This window comes from Drosophila subobscura, chromosome A (assembly GCF_008121235.1).
Source record: "Drosophila subobscura isolate 14011-0131.10 chromosome A, UCBerk_Dsub_1.0, whole genome shotgun sequence".
In the NCBI taxonomy this organism is placed as follows: Eukaryota; Metazoa; Arthropoda; class Insecta; order Diptera; family Drosophilidae; genus Drosophila; species Drosophila subobscura.
In genome coordinates, this window is record NC_048530.1 from 19,839,564 (window position 1) to 19,863,076 (window position 23,513).

The 23,513-nt window shown below is 45.6% G+C and overlaps 4 protein-coding genes across 4 annotated transcripts; 2 read left to right on the forward strand and 2 right to left on the reverse strand.

The window, feature by feature from the left end:
- The first annotated feature begins 3,287 nt into the window (after positions 1 to 3,287).
- Positions 3,288 to 3,702, forward strand: LOC117903247 (transcription initiation factor IIA subunit 2-like). The gene is made up of 2 exons (XM_034815150.1): positions 3,288 to 3,359; positions 3,451 to 3,702. The coding sequence occupies exons 1-2, from the start codon at positions 3,288 to 3,290 to the stop codon at positions 3,700 to 3,702; spliced, it is 324 nt and encodes a 107-aa protein (XP_034671041.1).
- A 4,347-nt stretch (positions 3,703 to 8,049) lies between these two features.
- LOC117898330 lies at positions 8,050 to 13,324 on the reverse strand. The gene is given in 4 exon segments (XM_034807657.1): positions 8,050 to 9,011; positions 9,075 to 9,383; positions 10,270 to 10,479; positions 12,819 to 13,324. Coding segments are annotated over 4 exon segments (1,608 nt in total). The 5' UTR covers positions 12,963 to 13,324; the 3' UTR covers positions 8,050 to 8,066.
- A 4,535-nt stretch (positions 13,325 to 17,859) lies between these two features.
- LOC117896943 (antigen 5 like allergen Cul n 1) lies at positions 17,860 to 19,108 on the forward strand. Its single transcript, XM_034805490.1, has 3 exons — positions 17,860 to 18,094; positions 18,154 to 18,548; positions 18,610 to 19,108. The coding sequence occupies exons 1-3, from the start codon at positions 17,969 to 17,971 to the stop codon at positions 18,845 to 18,847; spliced, it is 759 nt and encodes a 252-aa protein (XP_034661381.1). The 5' UTR covers positions 17,860 to 17,968; the 3' UTR covers positions 18,848 to 19,108.
- Positions 19,109 to 19,161: 53 nt separating this feature from the next.
- On the reverse strand, positions 19,162 to 23,348 carry LOC117896934 (hybrid signal transduction histidine kinase I). Its single transcript, XM_034805478.1, has 3 exons — positions 22,930 to 23,348; positions 21,802 to 22,128; positions 19,162 to 21,707 (listed from the first exon to the last, which is right to left on the reverse strand). The coding sequence occupies exons 1-3, from the start codon at positions 23,011 to 23,013 to the stop codon at positions 20,163 to 20,165; spliced, it is 1,956 nt and encodes a 651-aa protein (XP_034661369.1). The 5' UTR covers positions 23,014 to 23,348; the 3' UTR covers positions 19,162 to 20,162.
- Between the last annotated feature and the right edge of the window lie 165 nt (positions 23,349 to 23,513).

The following is a 23,513-nucleotide window of genomic DNA, read 5'->3' on the forward strand; positions in this document are numbered from 1 at the left end:
CACACACACACACACACACACACACACACACACACACACACACTGCACACGCACAAATTGCAAATCTTTTGTTTGGATTTAAATGCTCTAAATTATTATTGTTAGTTTCCACACACAACGAGCAACAAATCGAAACCCCTCGACGAACAGATTGCATGGATTATGCATGAACATTTACCCATTGGCATGCCCAAAATTGCAGACTCAAAAGACGCTTAGAACACCCAACCCAGCCACTTGGTTGCACAACAGTTCGGGGCAGCCGACATTCGACCGTGGCGTGGCATTAACCAAGGATTTGGACACCCCACAAGCACACACTGTCGGGACATATGGCCAGGCTCAAATCACAAAAGGCCGCCACAAAAAAAGACAAGGAAGAGACCAACAAAAAAAGCGTAAAACAAAATGTAAATTCCAACATTAAAATAAGTTTTTAAAACTAAGCAGCGCGGCGCGGCTTATGTCACGGAGACCAGGGGGTAGCCATGGCACAGCAACGCAGAGAGCCCAACCACACGACAGACAACATTTAGAATATAAATTTAGTTAAACAAATCTCGGACGAGTCGGCATCCCCAAGGTACGGCCACCGCCATGTGTGCAGCAATGGAAAAAGGAACGGAATGCCCTGCACTGAAACGGAAGAGTCGCTGCAAAGTCGCAGACTGCGGACTGTCCCACAGATTAATCACTGATTCGTCCTCAATCTTTATCTTTGTTCGTTTATGGAGGGGTAAATATATCAACAGCTAAAGATATTCTGCCTTAGATCCCCAGCGAATGGAAGTTCTCTGCGGCCAGGCCGTAGCGCAACAAAAGAGCCGACCCCTAGACCCCCAAAGTGCATTTCGCTTTGGTTTAGGGTTAGGGCTGGGGCTGGGGCTGGGGCTGGCACTCCTCTTCCTTTCCACAGCTGCATTTTCTTGTTTTGCTTCTTTATCTTTTGGGCATGTACGGTAGGCAGGCTGCAGTCTGCCCATTTCGCTGACAAATGTCAAAATATAATTTTTGCGTGGATTTTCCACCAAGCCAACCCCAACCCAACCCAACAATAATAACAAAAGTACACAACAAAAAATAACAAAAAGTAAGACTCGTTTCGGGCACGAAGCTCGAGATGCACTAAAAGGTGTCTGGGCTTAAATTAATATGAAATTATTAATATATCAGAATGCTTTCTTGCTGCGTAAACCTTTAGCTTAAGGACCCAAAACTCTTTCCTGTCCACATGGCCAAACAGCGCCCAAATCCTTGAATACTCTCTGCAAGGAAGTGTGCCAAAAAGACACGCGGTAAGACGAAGAGTAGGAGTATGCCCCTCCAAAAAAATGAGAGAGAGAAAGAGAAAGAGAAAGAGTAAAGAAAAAAAAGCATTATATAATTTTTGCAACTGCTGCCTGCCTGCTTCTTATCTCAGCCGCTGCGTCGTCGTTGGCACGTTAATGTGGCCTATGTGGCAGAAGATGGAAAGGCACGGCACGGCACGGCACTACGGGGCAGGGCTGACTGCTGTGTGTTGTGTGTGTGTCCTAGAAGGGGTAGCTGTGTGGCTGGGGAGGAGCATTGCATGTCCTACTGTGAGACATAATTTTTAATAATCTACAACACAGCTCGTCCCGGCCAAGGGCGGGCATGGTGTGGGGAGAGCGCAGCCCAAAAATACGCGCATGCAAATGGCTTAATTTAATATATAATTATACCCTGTAAAGCCCAAAGAAGTAATACCAAAATGCATGGGTTACATTAGCTATATGTTCAGGTAGGATTCACGCCGAAGATTTGATTTCTCCTGTAAGAAGTGCCTCATTGTTCGTATGGATATTTGGCAGTGAATAATTGCTACTAAAATAAGATCAGGGAGAGCTTAATGGCAGCTCTGGGATCTCTAATAGATAGCTCTTAATACAATATAAAATGATGAGCTAAAGATTGCAAAGTTTATAATATTTTAGTGCTTAAGTGCTTAAATAGTTATTAAGAATTGCAGCAACCATAAGGTAGATCCATTCCAATAAATATTCTGAGAGTATTTCCCCATTCGGCCAGCGCATCGGCTCTGGCTCCACACCCACTTGAAAAGTGATTTTCTTGGTTTTGGTTGTTTCCCCCGGTTGCCACTGCCGCTGTCATTTTTTGTATCTTGTCGCCAAGATTGGCCAAAAGGTGTTAGCCATAAGATACCAGCGAGAGTGCCGAGTGCGGGCGGCCAGCCATATATGTATGGGGAAAATTGTCTTGTCTAAGCCTCAGATTGATGCCGCCTTGCCGCAAACCCAATCCCAGTGCTGTAATTAAATTATCATGCCAACAGCATAAAATCCTATACATCCCCCACGCAAATTCCCCTTTTGCACACGTGGATCTCTGTGTCTGGGGCAGGTGCTGGGGGCCAAGCGGCACCACGAGGCGCTGTAATTCAAACAGGAGCCAACAACGCAACGGGTTAACATTAGCGCACTTTTATGGCCTCTTCAGGATAAGTACGAGTATGTTAGGTACACAGGGCTGTACGCAGTGTCTCTGTTTTCTATGATTAGCTGCTAAATTTATGCCACCCGCAAAAGCCATTTCGCGGTGAGCAGTTGGAAAAGCAACAACAGCAGCAACGACAGCTGCAACCCCCCGCCTCTGTTTAACAATATTAAGTCCAACAAAAACAAATTCAAATATTAAATGCAAAGATAATTTATTGGGGAAACGCAAAACTGTATTTGTTGCAGGAGAAGTATTGATACCTTGATAAGTATTCCTTGATTTACCGATGGCAGTCATTGATCGAGAGCAAATCCGAATCAGATCGAGTCATAGGAAACTTTCCACAGACTGCGTGGTCCTCACTCTTGCCATGACCAGACCAAGTGAGCAGTGCAAGGACTGACGCCAGGCGGCCGGACATGCGAGTGCACAGGCGCAGCCTTACAGCCGAGTATAGATATAGAAGAGAAGCCAACAAAGCTAGTCCTCATTGCTTGTGGGTTTATTTGAAGCACTAAAATGTCTTAGAGCACGCAGCCAAGGCGCACAAATAGAAGGACGAGGCGATCCATAATAGATAATTGCACAAAAACCCAATTTAAGTTCAAATAAGCTTCAGTGTGAGTTAACTTCCAAACGGGTTTACTCACGCGGTTTCCAAGACGGTTTCATGGCATTCAGCTATTGTCTCCTTGCCACACATCGATACAATTCTTTGCCACATTTTGCAACACCGACTCAAAGCGTGAACATTTCAATTAAGAAATAAATTCAATGTTTGGAGAAAAGTCAAGTTCGAGATAATAATAATGGCCGATCAGTTATATCGCTCGACCACCCTAGGCCACGCGCTGCAGGATACTCTCGACGAGCTCATCCAGGTGAGTCCCGTCGCATTTTGGTGGTTAAGTCGCCTAGCAAGTGCAAAAATAGGACAATAATTATTTAGTTCCTGCCTCTTCCCCACTGCAGGGTGGTAAGATCAAGCCACAGTTGGCCACACAGGTGCTCCAACAGTACGACGAGAGCATCGTCAAGGGCCTCAAGCAGAGGGCGAAGGCGCAGATAACCTTCAAGGCCAAACAGCTGCATAGCTACAACCTCTGCGACAGCCTCTGTGTCAAGCTGAAAGATGTGGAATTCCGCGAGCACCACGAAATCGTCCAGGTCGACAAGGTGCAAATTGTGGCATTCAAGTCCCCCAAGGGGGAAATGAAGAAGTGATTGCTCAATGAAGAAAACAATAAACCAAATCATTTCCCACTGATCAAACCATTAAACAATTAACTCATCAATGTACATTTTTGTATTATGTTTGAAGCTGAAGCTTCTCCTGTGCGGTGCTCCAAGAGAGAGGTGACTGATGGATAGGTAAACCGTGAGCTGCGCTTCCAGTGCATGGCGGCGGTTGCTTTGCACCAGAGTCGAGAAGGGAGTAGCCCATTGAACAAAGAGCACAACCATTGACCTATTGGCCCAAAACATACATGAAGAGGGTTCTGTCACACCCACCCCGCCATCAGCTACACGCCGAATCAAGCTGTCGCGGATTAGGAAGCCGATGGTTCCCATTTGAGTGCACATTTCGCATAATGAAAGCTTCCCAGAGGTCGAGGGAAAAGGCGCCCACCCGGCTATTACAGTTGTTGGCTCGAAAATTGCCAATGGGCGTTTGGGAGCATCGGTACAACAGTCAAAACTGTTGCCCTGCCTATATACAACTCAGGAAAGCGACGCTCAGTCACTACGCATCTGTTGTCACGTCGAGCTCCTTGGCTTTGGCTTTGAGTTGCACTACCAAAAACAAGTCACTGAAATCCATAATTGGGAGGGGCCGAATCTGACGCTCCTCTGACTGAGACCGTCAGACTGTCACCGTCCAGCAGGGAACTGAAGTGTTCACTGCGCGCAGGCAGATTCCTTGCAGCCGCTGATCGTCCACCATCAGTAACATGTCCGAGGTCCATGTCAGCCAAAACGCGGTCGCCTGAGATGTATGTACACTGGCCCTAGCTCGGGCTTCACCTCGGGGCTTGCCTGGCTGTTTATTTTCCCTACTGGACTCCCCTGTGTGTGGAATGGTAGGTGTTTGTTTGGATTTGCATTCCGTATATTCAAGAAACTTACTGCTTGCTTTTTACCCGCGTATCTGTAAAGTGAAGTTGGCTGCGTCTGAAAAAATATCGATACATTGAATGGACTGCAAATAACGATCTGGCGCCAGCTTTCAGGAGCGTGTATAGTGGATATGGAGCTTTGATGCCAAATATGGGTGGACTACTATTGGATAAGTCCATTCCGGCGGCACAGCCATGCAATAAACATTTGTTTTACCTCTTTATAAATTTAGAAAATCGATTCTATGATATCGATAGCTATATGCAAAGCCTAGAGCATGCACTTTGCCGACTACGGTAACTCTGGGCTATAGAGCAAACAAAAATTGCAATTTCGGTAGACGGAAAGTTTTAGCTGTGACGATAGGAATCTAAAGCGCAATTTCTTCACAACAAATTGTTCTGGTGTGGCGAGTACTAAAGCATACAAAAGTAAGTAATATTTCATATACATTCTTTGATATTGGAACCGATTAATTCAGAGTACTCCGCAGATACTCAGGCTACCGCGTGTTCGGAGACTGCCGCAGATTGAAATACAAATTGTCATGGTGTGGCGAGTGTTGTTACGGGAAGTATTAAAGCACATAAAAGTAAGTAGTATTTATATATATATTCTATACATTATATATATATATACATAGGCTACCGCAGATTCGCAGACTGCCACAGATTGAAATACAAATTGTGACGTGCTGCACTTTGGTTGATTGAAGATGGCGCCGCGTGACTTTCCTGTCAAATGGGGCGAGGACGAGCTCGTCTTCGAGGATGGGGTCCGCCAACAGCATCTCATCCAAGCAGAGCTAGATGAACTAACTGAAGACGAGGTCGAGGAGGAGAGCGACGACGGATCTATGCAACAACTTGTTATCCAACTAGAGCTGCAAACTGCAGAACTACTGCAGACATTGTTGGAGCGTTTCAATCCATGAAAAGATTATTGTTTTGCATTGTTCCAATTAAAGCAGGACCTTTCGGCAAGTTTTTGTCTTGCCTGAGAACTAAAGCTTGGGGAGTGCTGTAACATGTTTGAGTTTCCCGTGGCAGTGGACAATTGGTTGTTGCCACGCTCTAAAGGTATGTATTGCATAGCTATTGGAATGCCAAATGACAGTACATTATGCAACCCGACGACTGTGAAGGAAACATCAGCGACAACTTTGACTTTGGCTGGCGATGGTGATGCAGGAGTTGGGTAGCTGTCACCAACCATACACATGGGCCAAGACGAACACTTGGAAGATGGAAATAGGCAGTTTTCCAGGCTGAAGACGAGACCACTTGGCCGCCTACATCGAAAATACAGCCGAACCAGGCAGTGCGCCGTCGCAGACGCTGATCCTCCACCAAGAATGACACGTTCGAGTATGGCGACATTTTTGGGTATGGGTCAAAAAATTAAGCCACAAATGAACAAATCTAAAGCTCTGTAGAAGGCATAGTGTGCCTGCTAAAGCGCCTCTTGCTGCCGGTGCTGGTCGCATTCAAATGAAAGCCGACAGGGGACAGACATCGCAGAGAGACATGGAGCGCAATGGCTGGGCTCGCCTCCTTCTTGGAGAGCATCTGTTGACCAAATGTGGACTTAGGACGTGCTTTTAATTTTTAAGAACTGCTTTTAAAACGCGATAAAATACGTTGAAATGGCGAACGCAACAAAAAAATGAAATAAATTTAAGCAAAGCAACGGAGAAAGGAGAAAGGAGAAGAGCAAAAGCTGATAGTGGGAGAAGGAGGAGATGGCAGCATGTTACATATGTACTTAACCATTTACATGTGTATGCGTGTGTGATATATATTTTATTCATAAAAAACATACGAACAAATCCCAGAGTGGTGAGAAAAAAAAACCTCGAGAAAGATGGGCGAATCACACGGCCCCCAAAGCGGACAACCGAAGGCGAAGTGCAGCCAGAAACACAAAAAAAAAAGCGAACTCTGTGTGTGTAAAGCGTGCATTTACATAATGAAAGATGTAGCAATGTGTGTGGGTGTGTGTGTGGTCGAGGGGGACAGGGCAAAGGGATTAGCAGTGGGCGAAAAAGCTGAGAAAAAAAATTAAATTATAAAATATTGAAGCAAGTAAGAAATGCGCATAAATGGGGTACGGGCACAGGGACATGGACACGGCCCGGCCGGACAGTCAAGCAGTGCAGCAGAGGAGTGAACGGACGGACAGCCCCAGGGCACTGCCACTGCCACTGCTTGAGTGCGGTATGGCCCACACTAACACACACACGCACACAGAATTAATGTCCTTTTAGATACAAATGCAATTTATAAGCAGAACTCGTGTGTGGCGGCTGGTGGTTGCGGGGATGTGGGGATCAGGATGGAGGCGCCCCAAAAAATGGACCACCCACCCACCACTCAACTGCCACTTTTTTTCGCAACATAATTTTGAATAGCATTAAAATTATTAGCTACAAATAAATATAAAAAAAATAAAGACGAAAGAGTAAGAGTCAGAGAGGGAGAGTGAGTGGCGGAAGCGAGACTGCGTAGTCAGAGACAGAGAGAGAGAGCAAAAAAGAGAGAAGGACTAGAAGTGGAGGAAAGAAATGGTCATCCCATTCCGCCTGCAACCTCTTCCCAGCTTGCAACAAATGCGCATAATGAGCTCTGGTCAGCCGGCCTAGACGTGGAACGTGGGAGGTTGCCATCGCCGAGATTTACGCGCGACAACTTTTTCTTGCTTATTTTTTTTTGTTTTATACATTTTTGGTTTTTGGTATGGCACTTGGGGAATTTTGCTGGCAGCTAACGCAATTCTGTTCCATTCCCTAACGCACTGGGCATTCAGATTTGGCATTCAGAGAGCTTCTCCCAAACATTTCAAAAGATGGGTTCAACCATGTCCTTTACTATAAGTACTATAGAACACTCTAGTTTGTTCCTGCATTTTAGCTTGTATTCCCTCAACTATGTATCATCTTTACTTCAAGAAAACCCTTTTAGCACCGTACATTTTCTTTTACCAAATAAATCCTAGGAAACCCAAGTTGAGGGCCCTGAATAGTGCATTTCTCAAGTAAACATTTCGCAAGAGTATCCATTGGTCTTCGTTGGATTGTTTCCTCCATTATTCCATTTTTTTTGCACCCCCTAAACACTTTTCAGTTGATATCGCAGCAAATCCTCTTCGCAGGCCTTTCGCGCTTACATAATGATATGTGCCCGCAGCCGCAGAGTCGTCTGCTGCGTCGACGGCTTTTTGTACATTTAACATCCCGCAGCGACCGCAAAGGGCGCTACAGATGAAGCGGAAGTACAGGAATTGTTTGTGGGATTACGATTACAAATTAAAATCAGTTTTATTCTTGTTACATATCATGCTTGCTGTTGGTTGTGTATATCAGTTATTAAACGTAACTCTTAACTAGCCAAAAAAATAATAGATATCATATACGAATAGATATGGTGGGGGGGCGGACTGCAGAGGCGTCTCTCCGTCTCTTCTCACGAGTCTCAAGTGGCACATGGCAGTTGCTCGGCCGCCATCATTTTCTTGGGCTGTCGCTTGCGGCGTTTGCGAGCCTTGCGGCGAACACGATCAAAATTACGTATGCGTTCGACAATAAAATGTTTTAGGTCATCGCCTTCGTACTTGCGGCACGATACCGTGAACAGTATTAGCGAATTAAGGTAGAAAAAAAATCTTATATCATAGTCCTCCACTGTGTTCTTGTTTCCTGTGCCACCATTCCGCTCCCTTTCGCGCTCCTCCTCCTCCCTCCGCTGATAATAGTTGCTGTAGTTGTGTTTTCGCACCTTGGGACTGGGCGTTGGATCCTCATCGCTCTCCGATTCGCGGCGATAGCGCTTGGCTGTGTGATTCCACTCTTGCCTTAAATAGTCGTAAATGCTCATGTTTCTTATAATAATTGTATTGTTGCTGTTGCTGTTGTTGTTTCGATTGTTGTTGTTTCGATTGTTGTTTTCACGAGGCGCCACATGCTGTAGATAGGGCCAACTGCCGCATGCCACCTGCACGCGTGTTGGCAACGACTGATGGCTGATTGTCGTTGTCTTTGTTATTGTAGTTGTTGTTGTTGTTGTTTGGGGCAGCATTGGCTCATTGTTGCATCGTGCATCTTGAACATGATGTTGTCTCACAATTTGTTGTTGTTGTTGTTGTTCTTGTTTTTGTGAGTACTCTACAGCAGTGGCTGCAACACGTCAATGATCAGCAACTAGCGGTCCCCAGAACATCTTCGATATCTTTGTATCGTCCTCGGTAAGGAAGAACTGACGGCCCAAATGCACAAACTCCTTGAGCGACAATTGGCCATCGCCGTTCTTGTCTATCACAGCAAAGGAAACGGCAGCATCGTCTTCGGTCAGTCCAAGACAGCGGAAGAAGAGCTTGTACTGTTCGAGATCCAGATGGCCAGTGTGATCAAAGTCCACAGCCTGTTTAAAATTCAAAATATGATAAAAAAATATAAATAAAAATATGGAAAATTCTAGGCTCACCTTAAACAAGTAGGGCAAAAAGCGTCCAATGCGCTTGGCCATCTTCTTGTCGTTCAGACGATGATGCAAATCGGCCAGAAACTGTTCAGCAGTCACCAAATTGTATGGAGTAATCTCCCCGAACTGCTCCTCCCAGGTCTGCTTGATCACGTCATTGAATTCGGCAGCCACCTCGGGCGTCAGGTGTCCCAGATCGTTGAATCGTTTGGCCAGCAAATTGAAATCATCGAACGAGATGACGCCGTCATGGTTTACGTCCATGATGCGGTGTAGGGTGCGCATTTTGCGACGCCAGAAGGCTGAATCGCCCTGAAAATATACATAAAGAGATGCAAAATTATTTTCTGTGCTTAAAACACAAGTAAAAAGGTCTGTGGTAATGCTTGGTAACTTTCATATGGTTGTGTGCCTAAATTAAACTTTTATGCTTCCATCAGCTGCTTAAATGTTTAACAGATTGAAGCACTTTCATTGTCGAATCGACCAAACTCAAAAGCAAGGACCTTCCAGGGATAGAATTCTCTATCTAACACTTGAACCGAATTCTACAAATGATTGTAAGTCGTTTAGATACAGCTTGAAAGCTTACATGAACTACTTGAATGCGGAAAGCGCTGCAAAGCTGAAAGATTTAGCCGTCTTCGTGAGTGAAACTGCTTGATGTTCTTTATAGAACTTTGAAACTGCTTGAACTTGGCTACCGGTAAAGCTTGCTAGGACCAACTGCTTCGATAGCTTGTTTGAGGGTTGTAATTGTGCCAAAAGCTTTCATACACTGCTTTGTTAGCATTTTTACCGCTTGCTTGCTGAATCGGAAGTTTTAAGCATTTCAAACGCAGAGCTTAAAGCATAAAAGTGGTTTCCGGTTGCACTGCCATCAAGCTTTAAGCTTTGATCGCATAAAATCTTGACCGTTGGCTGAAACGCAAGCCATAGAAGCCCTGTAAACGCACACTGTAAGACATGTTACAATGTTGGCCAACTTTTGTTATGACTGCAGGTTCAAAAAACGACATTGAGCCGCTCCATTCGCGTGGACTGGAAAGTATCTCAAGCAGCAGCTTACGAAACACGTTTCCAGCATACCAAGCGCACAGCGTGGAATTTTCTCAGCCACGTGGACCGTGTTTCAGAGGCCTAATTTGTTTGCTTTTATGTGTGTGTATTGTATTTTGTGTGTCTGCAGTTCACTCACCCGCTCGCTTCGCTTGGAGCTTGTCTTCTGGCGGCGCTGCTCGAACTCATCATCCGAGTCTGCATCGCTGTCGCTCTCCTCCTCGCGGCGCAGGCGGGCCGCTCCGGCGGATTTCTTTGAATATTTGCGTACGGCCTGGACCGCGGTTGTGGGCATTTGGTGCCACAGCAGCGGGTGCGCTCCATATCCACCAGTTACGAGTAAAAGGCGCTGCAAAAATATGGAAGATGAAGAAAGAAGAAATTAGTTTACAGTTTCAATGTGAATATGTTTTCTTTCTGTATTCCGCCGTCTGTTATTTAAATCCCTTATTAATTTTTGTATTTTCCAAAATATCTCTGTTGACTGTTTACTGTTACATTAACAGTTGGCTGTTGCACAATATTATGCTTAAGTTGTTGTTTGTTGTTTTTGAATATGTTTTCAACCTCATGCTGTTGCTATGGTTTTTGTGTTGCCCTTCAGCGTATAAACAAACATTATTCTCTTAATTACACTGCTTGCTCTCTCTCTTCGCCTTTTCTGGTTTTTTTTCGAGTGGAGCGTGTTGGGCTATTGTTAAGGTCAGTTCTGTTTGCCTGATAAATAATTCTGAACCTGTTTTGTTTTGAGTTTTTGCTAGTGATCTTGCCAGAGAGTGAAAGAAAGACGAAATCTGTTAGTTACAGAGAGAGGGAATCTGTCAGTTACAGAGCGAAGGTTTTAGCGGAACTGGTGCAACAACTGTAACACTTCTTAGCCGAAACCTGTACAGTTTAAGAGCCGCCAAGCCACGTGAAGCCAGAAAACACTCTTTCTAGCTGTGGAAAATGTACCCGGTATTATAATGAGATAGACCAGACCACGTTCAGAGGAAATGTTCATCCTCCATTGCTGACAGCTTCTGTCAATGCCATTAGATAAAGAGAACTCTCTTTTTTAATTACAAGCAAAAGTCTTGTAAGCGTTTTGAATGTCTCTCGATAAGAATGGTTCCCCCCCAAGACCCGCACACACCACACACACAATCCAAATACAGATGTTGGCGGCCCCCAGATGATATCATTATAACAAATTTACCAGCGTATGCGTGTGCTTTGTGTGTGTCGATCGGTGGAACCTCTTTTTGGGGCCTCACTGGTAGTTCCAGTGGTTTCGCTTGGTTAAACGAACTTTGTCCAACGAAAACAATACGTTTTTTGGTTGTAAACAAGTTTTTTTTCTCATTCGAAGTCTCGCCAAGAGGCAAAAGCGATTTTTGTTATAATGAATGCAAAAGCGGGCCTCTTTTTTTATTTTTATTTCAGTCTGATTTTTGAGTCTGGGGACTGGGACTGAAAACAGGAAAAGCACGTTTCACAAATAACACAATACAAAAAAAGATCCAATTGATTTATGCCGAAATAAGAGTGGAATTAGAAATATAAGAAGCAGAAATATAAGAAGAATCAGGCAAAGTCGAGCAACAGGTCAATGTTAATCAACATTTAAGACGAATCGCCTCAGGACTGTATTAACAGCTACTTCCTAGTGGCTCTTTCTTGGCTGAATGGAAAAATATCCAAAGAGTTTTTTTGATAGATTGTCCCATAAAAACTACATTATTTGATGGTCTGCTCTTAAGGGAAACCCCTGTAACTGTTACACAACTTTTATGTTAAGCCAACATTCTGTTAGGAACTACTTCTGAACCACTGTTACCTAAAACTGCTCTCAAAGAGGCGAATAGAAAAAAAGAATCAGCCGCAAATTCCAGACGAAGTAGATTCGTTAATCAGGAGATCAGTGTTTCTCGAAAACTAAAAAGCAAACATTCTCTTGCAGATAGAACTGTGAATCTCCCGAGCAGGAAGAACATTTCTCCCCATAGCAAAAACTTCTGTTAACATATCTGTTAACTAACACTTCTGGCACGACTATAATTATGGCTGTCAAACCGCGCTGTCCATCTCTTTTTCTCTCGCTCAGCTGTTCCGAATGGCAAGGGGTGTGTGTACTTACGAGAGGTAGGAGAGGAAGCAAGGTAAAGGGCAGCAAGGAAGGGAGGGGAAGTGTATTTCTTGTTTTTGTTCCTTTACTATTACGCTTTGGCGCTTTGCGCAAGTTTCTACTGCAAAATTCTGCGCAGTTTTCCTTTTCCTGTTTTCAGGGCGGGGGTACGGGGGTTCTTGGGATGATGGAAACTTCTGGATGGTTTCTGGCACAACAGTTTGTTGTTTTGAGTTTTGAGTGAAAGAATTGCTTCTTTCGGCACCTCTTCCACGCCGCAAAGGGGTTGGAGAAGGGGCAGGGCCGCCACCGAATGATCATCACTCTTGTCATTCATAAATTAAACTGTACTAAAGTTTAGAAAATTCATGTGAGAGAGTATAAACTGTCTTTTGAGATACAGTTTGAGAAGTGCTTCTGTTTTGTGTACGTGCGTGTAATAATCCACAGTTGCAGATTCACTGGCCTCGTTTTTTGTGAGCTACTTCTCCTCCTCCCACTCTACCACCATTTTTGGATCTCTTTTTATAATTAAATTAACATCGAAACAGAAATACACACACACACACATGTGCACTTACATGGCAGTCACTGTGTGTGGGTGAGGGCGGCAGGGAGGCGGCGGTCAGTTGCTGCTGGAGTGCACCGACCGTTGCGGCCATATTTCGTTCCAGAATTTCCCTCGAAGTGCGCAAAATGTTGCGGCTAACAATGGAAAAGGCCATTTTTCGTATTCTCTTGTTTTGCTTCTTCTCTGTAACTTCTTTTTGTTGTTGTTTTTGTACGCTGTTTGTCTGCCTGCAGTTTTAGATGCACTGAATCAAGAAAATGTGCAACGTTGCTTGGTTTTGTTTGTTTGTAATGTTTTACTGTGCATTTAACAACCGGTTATGAGGGGACAAATAACTTCACTTAAAAACTTGTAAAAAAATTGTTATTGCAAGTTCTTTTTTGCGTATTACACTTTTATTTCTTCCACTTCTTCCTTGAAATTCTTTTTTTGCTTCTTCTTTCACTTCTTCTTCGACTTCAACTTCTTTTACGGAGCGAAAACAACCGTTTTCTGAGGCGTTCGAAAATGATTTGACGCAGCCCGACGCGGTATGGAACGAAGTCAACGTCGACGCACAGTGGCTCGTTTTCTCAAAACATGCTGCAAAAACAAAACATTAAATCAAAAGCCTGAAACTTGCTCAATACTTTTTGATTTTGTGAAAAATGTATATAACTGGGCTCCGACTTCTTAGTGAAACTTTTTAATATATGTTGTATGTAATATGTTGTATCATATGTACCGAGTTTTTAGCTTTATGAGTTCCATATAATAAGTAGCAAAAATTATGATTAGCCAATTCCTTATTGAAGATTTATAACATCTATTTATTTACAAAATTATATAAGTCGGAACAGTACTTTTATTACGATTTTTCGAAATCAAACCACTGTGCGGCGCTTGTAACGACAGAGCGCTGTTGCTCTATGGATGTGTACGTGAGTGAAAAGAGGACAAGGAGTATGCCAGCATGGAAGGGTGCGCGGGGAGCACAGCTGCTACTACATAGCTCGAAAACAGCGGCACGATGTTGCGAGAAGCATACAATACATACATACAAGAAAACACACACATAGACTCCAATAGACTATGGATGTGTGGTGTGATGTAGACAGTGGCACGGGTCGTTGGAGGGGGGGGAATGTAAGCCGGTTAAAGAAGAGCTACCAACAGATGTTAGCGATGCTGCTCTTGCAGTCCCTGTAAAACGGTACAGTGGCGGCAAGAGAAACTGCATTATGTCAACACAAGCATACACACTCACGCACGCACAATGGGCCGAGCCGACTAATTTACCATTGATAAAGTAAACGAAAAACAAAAAATATAATAAAAATCGTATTTAGGTCGCAGCGTGTGACAAAATGTCAGCACCAGAGCTACCCTTTGTAGACGTTTCCCCCCTTTCAAGCCCTTCACACGCATAGCAGCGACGCCGGCAGAGGCGACGCTCTGTTTCTGTTCTACTTCATTGCTTCACGCATGTGTTTACCCACTCACACACCCACATTTTACATGCGTTACGTTTAGTTGTGTGTCTGTCTGGTATATGTACAATCATATGTACATATAGTGGTCTTGATCAAACAAAGCGCCCTTCTGTCCCCCTTCCCAAAACAAGCACATACAAATGTATGCATGCTAAGTGGACTTGGCTCCGAAAAATGTATAAATGGGAAAATGAGAAAGAATATCAAGATCAATACAGAGAAAATGGAGCGGCACTGCTCTAACAAAACTGCAACGAGTTGGCCCCCACACCACGTCGCGCCACTACACAGTTTTTTGTTGAATAGAGAAGAGTGCACTGCACTCTGTGGAGGCTTGGGCGCCTCGCCTCGAAACATGTGTTTGTTGGGAAGTTTCCAGAATGGTTTATGCGTAGACATAACGTGATGTTGGCTTGCATGTTCAACAGCGTAGAATTATATGGAGGGTTTGGAATTTGGGAAGGAACATTTTATCGTTCGGGAAGTTTCCAGTAGTTGCCAACGTAGTCTGTGAAATGAAAGTTTTTGCATGCTCCTAAATGAGTACGCACGAACACGATTCGAAACGAATTACACGCATAAACGAAAACAGTTGCTGGGTGGACGACGTGTACAAGAACAACGGTGCACCTCGAGACTCGGGGCGACTGATAAAATGTCACGTAACAAACCAGGCGCCAGGCCTAGCAACAAACAGGGTTGGTTGCAAATGCAACAGTCTCCGTCTCTTTCTGTTTTAGCATGTGCATGTTATCAATACATATATTACACTCTGTTTGAGGCTGCACCTGTATCTGCGCACCCGCAAACAGCACATTGAACCTACCATCCCTCGTGGACAGGAGCCACACGACAGTGCAGTCAGCAGACGTCACAGCAGACATGATCCACATAACAATCAAGGGCTTGCCAAAAAATTGTAAAAAGCGACAATTAAAATGCGTAATAAACGAAAAGCGTGAGGCCCTAGCTTGGGGCTGGGCTCCAGAATTAATTGGGGGCTGATGTCTAGGCCTGACAAATACTTCGGTAGTGGGGTCTGGGGCGTGTGCCAGGTTAATCAGTATGTGGATCTTGTTCTCAGACCATACGTACTATGTACATACAGACACATATATGTATGTACATACATACATACGTGTACATACAAACATATGTAAATGTAACGCGTGAGTGGAGCGAATCCCAAAAGGGAGACCTTGTCCGGCTCAAGCGGCTGCTGTAGAATTCGCGTTTCATTTCTAGTTTCTAGTCGGCTTCTTGCTCTTCGTCGCGCTTTTCAAGGTCCAGTCCACGCACACTCGTGCAATTTTAGTGCCTGTTGAGATTTCCGCAACGCCATTTACATTTTTGTTGTGTTTTGGTTATTTTGTTTTGTTTCTCTATATTTTTATTTTGGTGTACGTGGTTGCCCCCCATCTTCGGCTCAGAGGCATCCGATGTACATCCATACATATATACATACAGTACATGTTTGTATGTATGTGCATGTGGATGCTGTTAAAGCACACAATCCATTTCATCCATGATCCACTGCATCGCAGCAGAAGAGCAGCGTGCGCCGGCAGTGGTTCTTGTTGCTTTTGTAAAGTTTTTGTATGCGGATTTTGGCACGTCGTCACACCGGCGACAGAGGCCGCAGCATTGGCAGCGACTGCGGCAGAGAACTCTGCTTGTCACCGTGGAAAGTCGTAGCGTGGCTTGGCGTGAGGGCTTCTTTTGTGCTTCCCACCCCACTACTTTCCACTCTTTACATAAAATGACAGAAAATTTAATTGCGTCGTTCTTGTCAGTGGAAAGAGAGAGATAGAGACATGGTGTCCGTGTGCGCTTTCCAGTTGCCTGCACTGGCAGAACAACAGCGAGGAGAGCCTACGTGACTGCTTGCAACGCATCCTTATGATACCCTTTACTAGGGGGAGTTCGTGGATATGTTGTGTGAAATTTAAAGTTATTCAACTCGAGTGAGTTCGACCGTTAGAGACTTTGTTGGACCAGTTTTTGCTTCTATGGGTGCGTATCGAGTCTGAATGTTATTTTTGAAAAAGCAAAAAGTAAGAGAAGCTGTATGTATTTACATATGTATGTACATATGTATCTAGAGAATGTACCGCTAACAGGGTATCTTATTGTCGTAATGTGGACTACAGCTCTTACACACTTGTTGAGTTCTTATGTATTTTCGGGCACTACCTCAAAAGTGCTTTAAATTCGAAATTCTAGAACCGCATAAAGGTTAACGGGGTGACAGGGGCCCCACTGTTGTAAATTGAATTACAGCTGACGGTCGCCTTATCAGCGACCTGTTTATGCCGCTCCCCGTTTGGGTCTTGATAAAACCCCATCCATCCACCAAAAACAAAAGCCACACTCACACACACACATGACTTTCTGACCATCGGAGGATTTTGTAACCGAGATAAAAGCGAAATGAAAATGAGTTTTAGTTTAAAGATTAGGAGCCCCATCCACACCCACCAACCAAAAAAAAGGTAAATAAGAAGTAAATGAAAATCGTAAACAGATTTGGAAACCGCTTTTCAACATTTTTCGGGTAAATAAAATGGGTAAATAGCATTATTATTGGTTTGCCCACATCGTGCGCATAGTTTGAGAGGCTCTGTGCCGGTCTGTTACTTAACAGAGGTACGTACATACATGCATATGTAAGATCCGCTTGGCTATGTTTATGGCAATGTTATGTATATGTTAATGTAATACTAATGCTGGAATCGACCTTCGACAACAAAATATCATTATAGGAAGGAGAGAAAAACCGAAAACAAATCAAAACAGAACCATGTGAAAAAATCTAAACAAATCTTCGAAAACTCTTAGGGGGCAGGCACACACATGTCTACATTTTGTGTGTAATCCACACCATGGTAAATATTTCTCCCCCCCACTTTAACCCTGATGCTGTCGTGCTTCTCAAGTGCTAAGTGGAAAGGCGACAGCAAGCAGCACTCCCAGCGTAATTATGCCCTAAGAAAGGGTATAGCATACCCTGGAATTGCCATGGGTCCAACCTGCCAAAGTAACTAACGATCGATGCTCTCAGAGTATCAATAACTTCGACCCCCAAAAATCGAGCATTTATTTATTCCTATTGTCGCGCTATTTTTAGCCGGCAAATAGATTTTGGCCTTATCTGTGGCCCATCGCAAAGGAAAAGGCTACGGGAGTACGTACTTTGTGTAACGACGACGTTGCCACCGGCACGTTAGCACAATTTTTGTGCGTAAACAAAATTGTAAAAAAAGAAGCGAGCACACAATAAACAACAACAAGAACGAGCGCCATTCACATAAACAAGAAGTTATCATAAACCATGGAACCGAACCCACTTACCAAAATCAATTTGATGGATGGCCAGGGCGCTGCGGGGCTACGTGAGATTGCCATCGGTTTTTGCTGGAAATAAAAATCCTAGCATTTTTAAAAATGAAATTGAATTGGCGCCCGAGTCAGGGCTGTCATATATCGATAACTGCTATCGCTACTGGCCATTGGCCGCTTGCCCACACTGTTTTAAGCGCGGTCTCTCAAATTGTTTGCCGTTGAATCATTGAGCCTGCACCGCACCACCGGGCATTCCACCATGCTCCACTGATAACCAACCCACCCACATAATGGGCCCTATAAAGCAGCCACTCAGCGCAAGGGCTAAAGCCAAAAACCGAAAACAATGCAACTCCGATGCATGGCCGTGATGTGCCTCGCGTTGGGCGCCTGCCGCGTGGACTCCCAGGACTATTGCCGGCCGGAACTCTGCCCCGTGGATACCTTGCACATTGCGTGCCGCAACCGTGGGGTAATAACCATATCGATGCAACCACTAACTCTCGCTATTTATTTTTTCCCACCCCGCAGGACTTTTCCCGTTCGTGTCCTGCGGATGCCACTAGCTTGGACATTGGTGAGGCGGCACGCAAGCAGGTGGTGGATGCACACAACACCCTGCGCCAGAAGTGGGCCAGCGGAGGGGGCACTGTACGCAGATTCGCCTGTCGCATGGCCACCATTTCGTGGGACCCGGAGCTGGCCCGCCTGGCCGAACTGAATGCCAGGCAGTGCCTCTTGGAGCACGACAAGTGCCACAACACGCACAAGTACAGGCAATCCGGTCAGAATCTCTATATGGCGGGATTCGCTGGCATCATTCCCAGCGCCGTGGAGCGAATCCTCAAGCGTGCCACCGACGATTGGGCAGCCGAGGGCGATGACATCACAGCAGAGCAGCTGCAAGCCTTCCATCTCAGCGGACCGTAAGTCCAAGATTTCAATGAATATTGTGTGATCCACGGTGAGCTTTTCCTCTTCCAACAGGGACGTCACCCACTTTGCGGTGATGGCCAATGAGGCGAACGTGGCCGTGGGCTGTGCCGTGACGCGCTTCAAGCGGCAAGGCTTCCACCATTTCCTGGTGGCCTGCAACTATGCCACAGGCAACACACTGCGCCAGCCCGTGTACTCCGCCTGCTCGGCAGCAGGCAGCGCTTGCCAGACCAAAGCCAATGCCCAGCACTCCGCTCTGTGCTCAAAGCGGGAGCCCTTACAGTTCTAGGCGGCATCTAAGGGAGGGCGCAGCAGAAGTTCTCCGATTTGGGTAGCTCCTCGGGGCACTCCTTGACGGCATGATTTATGGCATTGATTCCTGCAACGACAAAGATGGATTGAGGATGAGTATTGAGTTCCATCAGCTACAGCTTCAACCTGCACTCGGAAATTTCTACATCGATTTCTAGTTTGTTTGTTTGTTCTTTATTTACACAATAATAGTTTGCAGACACAAAAAAATAATAATTACAATAATCATAATCGTAGGCGTTAAGTGAGTAAAAAAAAAATTATGCTTTTCTTTTTCTACCAAGTAAAATGCGTTTTTTGTTGTTGTTGTTGCTGCCCCAAATGTGCATTTGGTTGTTGTCTTTTGTGACATATCGGCATAATACGTAAAGAGAAAAAAAAAGGGTGAATGTCGTTTACAACGATCCTGCTATGATGGCGCCTGGTTTGAGAACTCAAATGTTGCGAGGAGTTGCGTGGGTTTCGGGAATGAGTGGGCCAAAGGGTGCGTCAGTGGTGCTGGGTGCGTGGAGTGGAGACAGTGTGGCAAGCATGAGAAGAGGCAAAGATAAACGGTGCTAACTGGCGGGGGATGCTGTGAGACAATTATTTACACTGAACAAAAATGAAAGAAGAAGGAAGGAAAACCCCTGTGGAACCTTGTGCTTTGATCTCAGTTCTTTCTATGGCAGTTTTTATGACAAACCCATCGGATGGCAGCTTTAAATTACTTTTTTCTGTAGGAATTTCATACTTAAATATCGAACGTTTTGTTTTAAATCAAACTCAAAACAAACTTGATATATGGCAGCTATTTATAACTAAATACCAAAAAGGAATTAAAGAATTAAATACATCTAAGGACTGTTTGATGGCTTGAAGCGGTTCTACTGTGTGCCAGCACAAACGCTACCCGGTGCACAAATTTAGCATAAGCGAAAGGACACACAGTCTTGCAGTGGTAAAAACTTTGCCTAAACATTAGCTGGAAAAATGCAGAGTCCCGTTTCAGAGCTGGCAACTAATTAACAAAAATAATCACAGATTATAAATTTAACAAAACAGAAAAAAGAGACAAACAAAAAACAGATTTTCGATTCGATTTGTGGGAGATGCTTGAGGAATGTTTCTTTAAGATTATCCAGGGCTTCGTTTGTGTGTGGCGGCCCTTTCCTTGCCCTGCCTTAACCCTGGATAAATGTTAGAGAAAGCAGAGATTCGGGTATGCCTGTCGCTCTGAAACAAGCTTGCACGCAGGGAGCGGAACTTTCTTGCCACACTGCCCCGCCCTGACCCCTCCACACACACACAGTCTACACTCTTTTCGGTTTGCTGACAATCGTGTAGTTCAGACCATTGTAGCTGCGATGATCCAAGGCAGATTCGTTGTTGCTTTTGTTCGTTGTTGCATTGCTGTTGCTGTTGTTGTTGCTAGAGATTCCAATGTTGTTGTTGTTGCTGCTATTATTATTATTGGCATTCGTTGATTTGCGTAAAACGCCGTAACCCAAATGGCTATCATCGGCCTTGCGAAAGCTCTCGGTATCGGGACTAGCAATCAATTCGTACTCGTTCGGCGGCGGCGGACTGCAGCGCAATCGATTGACGGGCAGCGTGACATTCACAATGGTCTTGTAGCCGCTGGATGTCTTGTTGTTGGGCGACAGGAAGTCCAAGCGATCGTAGTTGGAGTCCGATGAGGACATGAGCACGCCGACGCTGTTGTTGGGTGTCGCTGGTGACGACGTTACGCCCTCGCCAATGTCGATGTCGATGATCTTGGTGGTGCTGCTGCCACTGGACTTGGACGCCAGATCCTTGTGCTTGGACACGGATCGCTGGCGGACAAAGTCCGATGTGTCGCAGAGTATGGAGGGTATGCGCTCGCAGTGCCGTACATCGCCGACGCCCCGTGTGCGCCATGCCTCCGTTATGTTCTCGATGCACTCGTAGTCGCGCTCCAGCTGCGGCTTGGTGCTCTCGTTGCGCAGCGGCAGGTCCGGCGGTGTGCTGGAGATGCTCGAGGTGCTGCCCGAGCGCGAGGCGATCGTCTCCGGCGAGGGCGGCTTCAGTATGACCATGGAGGAGCCACTGCCGCCGCCATTCTTGCTGTTGGCATCCGAGGGCGAGGATGTCGTTATGGCCACAGGTTCATATTTCACAATATTCTTGTATTTATCACAATGGTTTTGGCTGCCAGGACCGCTGACGGGCACCAGGCCGCCCAGCTTGCGCGGCGGCTTGTTCGGAATGTGCTTGCTGCTGTTGGGCGGCACTGAGAGGGTAACGGAGGCGACGACACCGCCAGCGCCGCCCGCTGAGCCCGCCGCTCCGCCACTGCCGTTGCTCGCCGCAAAGTTATTCAGCGAATCATTCGAGCTAATGAATCCCCGCAACGATATGCAGCTCTGTGTCGAATTTATTTCGAATTCGCCAGCGTGCGGATTGCTCGATGGCGATGGCGGCAAGGGGCTGCGTGAGCCCGGCTCCATGCCAGCGGCGGCACTGAACTGATTCTCACCGCACTCGATCGTGCTGAGGCTGTCGCCGCTGATCAGCTTCTTCATCGACTTCATCTTGGCGGACATGCAGCGGAACACCTCCTGCGGATTGGTGTGGTCCAGCGTGAAGACACCCTCGCCGGTGGTGCACTTGCGGCCCGCCTCGAAGGTGAACTTTCCATCACGGTAGCCGTACTTGCGTATGAATCGATACGGCCACATGGCAATCGTTACATTCAGATCCTCCGACTTCAGTTGCAGCTCCGTGGGCGTCATCTGCAGCATGTACGTCTTCGGTTCAATGCTGCAGCGTATGGACGCCTCCGAGGGTATCAGCGTAATCATGAACAGGCCATCCTGCAAGCAAGCAAAACGAACACGAATCAGGAATTAGGCAATTGGAGGCGTGGAAGACACAGGAGATTCCCATCAGTCCACAATTTATACGTACAAATGAGCTGCAATACAGATCGTTATCCTCCTCGATGGCCCCTCCATGAACGGCATGTCCCCCGGCGGCTGTGTCACAAAAGGCGACCGTCTGTAGGGCTGTGATCCAATCCTTGAGCTCCTCATCGCTGTTGGTGTTGACGGTGAGTGTGCCATTGCGCTTGACAATGTGAATGAGCTTGTCCGGCGGTGGGTCCTGTGTGATCTTTACACAATTCTCGAGCGTGAATATCTTCGGATTCTTGTCGTCCTTGTTCTCGCACATCTCCAGGCGGGCAATGCCATGGCGACTGGCCTTGAACAGCAGGCAATATCGACTGCATGGTTTCTGCGAGAGAAAAAAACAAGGATATCAATGAGAAAGCGATTTAAGTGGATTGCAGGATCAGGCGATTTAGCGCTTTACTGGAGGGAGAACGAACAGGCAGCTGTTGAAGCCGCGCTTAAAGGCCAGTGTGGAGTTCTAGTTCTAGGAGCATTTGTGGCGGGGGGTTACATAACTCCCCATCATGGGGAAACATCAAAATGTGCATTTGCTCCGGAGTCTACCACTTTATTGCGTGCTCAAGAATTTCCTGTCCACCAAACATAAGAAACACACACACACACACACACACACACACACACATAGAGAAATGAATACCACGAAACCTGGATGAATCGACGGACGACCAGCTGGTGGTGCCCTGTGTGCGTGCGTGTGCGCAAAGCGCAAATCAGCGACACTTATGTTGGCGGCATGGCATGTGTGTACGTCCCGCTCCCTCTGCCGTTGACAGGCATCATTTGTATGCAACAAGTACGAGGCTGGTATGTCCATCCCCTCCATGCACATGCAGACGGATGGCATGCACACAAACACACACGCAACAAACAGTTGATCGTTCGTGTGTGTGTGTGTGTGTGTCCTGTCCTCTTCCTAACTTATCGAAAATGCGCATTTGGCACAAAAATATTCAAATTTCAATTCGAAATTGAATTGCAAAAACGAAATATATATTCAATTCGTGTGCATAATATATTGAATGGAATGGGGATGGCATGGGATTGCGATTGGGATGTGCGGGAGAGAAAGAATTGCAGAATAGAGGAAGGAAGGAGTGCTGCCTGCCACACACAGGTTTCATACCTTTTTTGAGATGCGATTTAGCGAAAATCCAGTTTGTGTTGGAACATTAAGATATCCAGCCAAAACAGGTATTTCAACATCCATTCTGTGCTGCGTCCGTACCACCGCGCCGCGCCGCCTCACCACCACACCGTCGTCGTAGTCGCCGTCGTCGTCCCTCCCGTCCCTCTGTTGTCTTCGACCCGATCTATCCACACAATGCGCCTCGGATATTCCTCTACTGGATCGGTGTGGGCCTTTGCGTTGCGTCTGTTCTCATCCAATTTGGTCAATTCGCAGTAGATTTGATTTTGTGCTGGCATATGCAACGAGATTCCACTTCATATTTACATTTCACGGTAATTAAATTACAAAAAAAACACAACCGAAGCTAAAATGTAAAACGAGCAGGCGATAGCGATAACATTATTTATTTATGCGCTTCACGGTTGCATGCGGCAACTGCAATCGATCGCCATCGATATGTATGTGTCGATATGAGAACCATTCTCTAAATGTATTGCATGTGTCGCATAATAGTTTGAATTAATTAATTAGCCATTTAAATTAGGTGAAACCATTTAATTGGGATTTTAACATTTATA

Bases quoted from the DNA above. Each gene is read 5' to 3' on its own strand.
- LOC117903247 (XM_034815150.1), top strand. From the start codon at position 3,288: ATGGCCGATCAGTTATATCGCTCGACCACCCTAGGCCACGCGCTGCAG. The intron at 3,360-3,450 runs GTGAGTCCCGTC...TCCCCACTGCAG, and splicing joins CTCTCGACGAGCTCATCCAG to GGTGGTAAGATCAAGCCACA.
- LOC117896943 (XM_034805490.1), top strand. From the start codon at position 17,969: ATGCAACTCCGATGCATGGCCGTGATGTGCCTCGCGTTGGGCGCCTGC. The intron at 18,095-18,153 runs GTAATAACCATA...CCCACCCCGCAG, and splicing joins TTGCGTGCCGCAACCGTGGG to GACTTTTCCCGTTCGTGTCC. The intron at 18,549-18,609 runs GTAAGTCCAAGA...CTCTTCCAACAG, and splicing joins GCCTTCCATCTCAGCGGACC to GGACGTCACCCACTTTGCGG.
- LOC117896934 (XM_034805478.1), bottom strand. From the start codon at position 23,013: ATGGATGTTGAAATACCTGTTTTGGCTGGATATCTTAATGTTCCAACA. The intron at 22,129-22,929 runs GTATGAAACCTG...TTTCTCTCGCAG, and splicing joins TAAATCGCATCTCAAAAAAG to AAACCATGCAGTCGATATTG. The intron at 21,708-21,801 runs GTACGTATAAAT...GCTTGCTTGCAG, and splicing joins ATCTGTATTGCAGCTCATTT to GATGGCCTGTTCATGATTAC.